Raw genomic sequence first — 2815 nt, 5'->3', positions numbered from 1 at the left:
GCCTCTGCCCAAAATTGAAGTCTCTTTCCCAGGGGCTAAAAGTGTCAGTGTCTGGAATTACAGAGTGAATCTTTCTTTAAAAGGTGTGTGTGTGTGTCTGTCTGTCTGTCTGTCTGTGTCTGTGTGTGGGGGTGTCTGTGTGTGTGTGTGTCTGTCTGTGTCTGTCTGTGTGGGTGTCTGTGTGTCTGTAGCTGGAGGCGCTGGGGGCTCATGCCTTGAGAGAGGGCTAGCCTAAAGTATAAAAGCTCAGGGACAGTGCCTAGGTCCTGAGTTCAAACCCCAGGAGGGGGCGGAGGTGGGTCTAGAAACCTGAGAGCTAGCTAGGTTATTTAATACAAAATATACAAAAGGAAAAGAAAAAGGAAGGGAAAGGGAAAGGGGGAAGGGAGAGGAAGGAGGGGAGGAGAAAAGGGGGAAAAGGGAAAAAGAAGGGGGAAAGGGGAGAAGTGGAGTGAGGGAGAAGGGGGTTATACCGTAATTAAGGACTTGGAGCTCTGGGTTTAGATTGGACCTGGATTTTAAGTCCATTGAAGCTTTGTAACCTTGGGCAAGTCACTTTCCGGATGGCTAAAATGAGATTGATGGGGTACAGGAAGGAAGCTTAAGTGAAATGTTGCGTACATGGCGTTTAACATTGGTTGTTCCTGCCAGCCCTGAGTAGATATTTATTAATACTATAATTAACACATTTATTAATATTATAATTACTTGTCTGGGGCTAATACACCTACTACTCAGTTGGGAAGAGTCCGCCCTTCGCTTCGCGTACGGTTCTCCCATTGGCTGAGGTCTGGAAGCTGTTGACCAATCCGCTTACGGAGAGACGGACAGCGTGCCGGCCAAAGGCAGAGCCAATGGGCGCCGGGCTTGCAGTCTCCTGGATACCTGAGTAAACAACAGCGGCGTCCAGAGCCACGCCGGCGGGGCGGCGGAGACGCCGTTACCGACCGGAGCCGGGCCTCGCGTCCGCTGCCTGCCGCCCGGCCGAAAGAAACACGACGTATGGCGCAAACCCGGGAGCGAGACGAGGCCTCCCACCAGGGCGGCTCCTCGGCCCTGTCCGTGAGGTGCGGCGGCCGCTGCCCGGCCTCTCACTTGGGTCTGGGACTTCACGCTCCCGCCCCACCCCGCTTCTCCCCTGCTGTGGACCCGCGCCCCCCTCCCCGGTGGCCCTTGTCCTCCTCCCCGGTGGCCCTTGCCCCCCCTCCCCGGTGGCCCTTGTCCCCCTCCCCGGGTGGCCCTTGTCCCCCTCCCCGGTGGCCCTTGCCCCCCTCCCCGGTGACCCTTGCCCCCTCCCCGGGTGGCCCTTGTCCCCCTCCCCGGTGGCCCTTGTCCCTTTCCCCCAGTGGCCGCTCTGTCCCCAAACCCCCGGGCTCCTCCTTCACACCTTCACTTCCGACTTCTGGGTGGTTAGTTGGAAATACGAGCGTCGAGTACTTTCCTGCCCGGGGCTGGCTTTGAACCGCGATGGTCAGATCTGATCCTACACCCCCACCCCGGCCTGGGTATCTCGGATTACCTAGCTCTTCCTCTTCCTGGCTCTGTAATGCCCGCCTCACATCCCAGCGACAGCCCCTATCCGGTTCTTCTCTTTGGCGATTGCCTGCAACATTGGCACCCATGTTCCCCTTCCCTCTAACTCGCATCTACTCACTTAGGGTTTATTTTCATGTCACAGATGTAGGTGGTATTTCTTTATTTCCACATTCGAAGATGTTAGTTAGCCTCGGCCTGTGAATGCAGTACCACCCTCTGCCAGCCCTGTTGTACTCAACATCTTTCGGGGGTACTCCTCAAACCAGGGTCCTTCACTGGCCTTCCCTGCCGTCTTCCAAGAGTCTTTAATATTTAAATAAAAACTGAATCTCCTTCATCTCATCATCTCCTTCCTTCTTGCATTTATCTACCTCACATTTCTCATGTACCTTTTTAATTTTTGCTGGAGCCTTTCCATTCATGTCTATTTCATTCCTCTTGCTTTCTGCATTTATCCATGTTTTCGGTCAGAAATATGGCCACAAACTCCTCAGCTGGGTAAAGAAGCAGCTTTCCTGTTTGGCTTACAATCACAAAGTATGCTTTCCCATTCCCAATTTTTTTTTTAAAGCTAGGAGCCAGAAGGTCATATCTGTAATACTAGTTACTCAGGAGGCTGTGTTCTGAAGATTGTGGTTGGAAGCCAACATAGCAGGAAAGTCCATGAGACTCTTATTTCCAATTAATCACCTAAAAAGGTGGAAGTGGAGGTAGAGGTCAGGCCTTAAGCAGAAAAAGGTAATCAAGAGTGTGAGGTCCTGAGTTCAAGAGTGTGTGTGTGTGTGTGTGTGCGCGCACACACACACACACAAACACGGCATTTTAAAGATGAAGCAATCAATCCTTTAATGCTCTGCTTTCTATTAAAATCAAACTCTTTCTCTATCACATTTTCAAGTGTAGGAGACCCCATTAATCCCTCTGAGCCTTTCATAAATTTCAGAATTTTGTTTCTCTGAACAATGATCTTGAGACTTCAATGATTTTGAAATTTAGGCTTATATTTAAATGTCTTTAGCTTATTACTCAAACTAGCCTTATAGCCAGCCTATGTGTTTATCTTAGTGATTGAGACAGAAAAAGAGTGAAAACAGAACACACATTTCAAAGATTTTGATCACCTGTTTACTTTGTTTAAAAAAAGACAAGAAGGGACTGGGAAGGTGGCTCAGTGGTAGAGCGCTTGCCTTACATGCATGAGGCCCTGGGTTCGATTCCTCAGCACCACATAAGCAAAAAGAAAAAAAAGCCGGAAGTGGTGCTGTGGCTCAAGTGGTAG

General features: G+C 50.4%; 1 protein-coding gene across 1 annotated transcript in view; it reads left to right on the top strand.

Annotated features, from left to right (window-relative positions):
• Positions 1-1002: 1002 nt before the first annotated feature.
• The window catches only part of Cfap43 (cilia and flagella associated protein 43), a 74418-nt gene continuing 72605 nt past the window's right edge, over positions 1003-2815 (top strand). The window contains exon 1 of the mRNA XM_013017599.1: positions 1003-1067. Coding sequence (XP_012873053.1) covers positions 1003-1067 — 65 coding nt within the window. The remainder of the gene's footprint in view (positions 1068-2815) is intronic.

The sequence above is a fragment of the Dipodomys ordii genome, unplaced genomic scaffold, assembly GCF_000151885.1.
Source record: "Dipodomys ordii isolate 6190 unplaced genomic scaffold, Dord_2.0 Scaffold36, whole genome shotgun sequence".
Classification (NCBI taxonomy): Eukaryota; Metazoa; Chordata; class Mammalia; order Rodentia; family Heteromyidae; genus Dipodomys; species Dipodomys ordii.
Note: the sequence above shows the minus strand (reverse complement) of the source record. Positions and strands in the feature narration are given on the sequence as shown.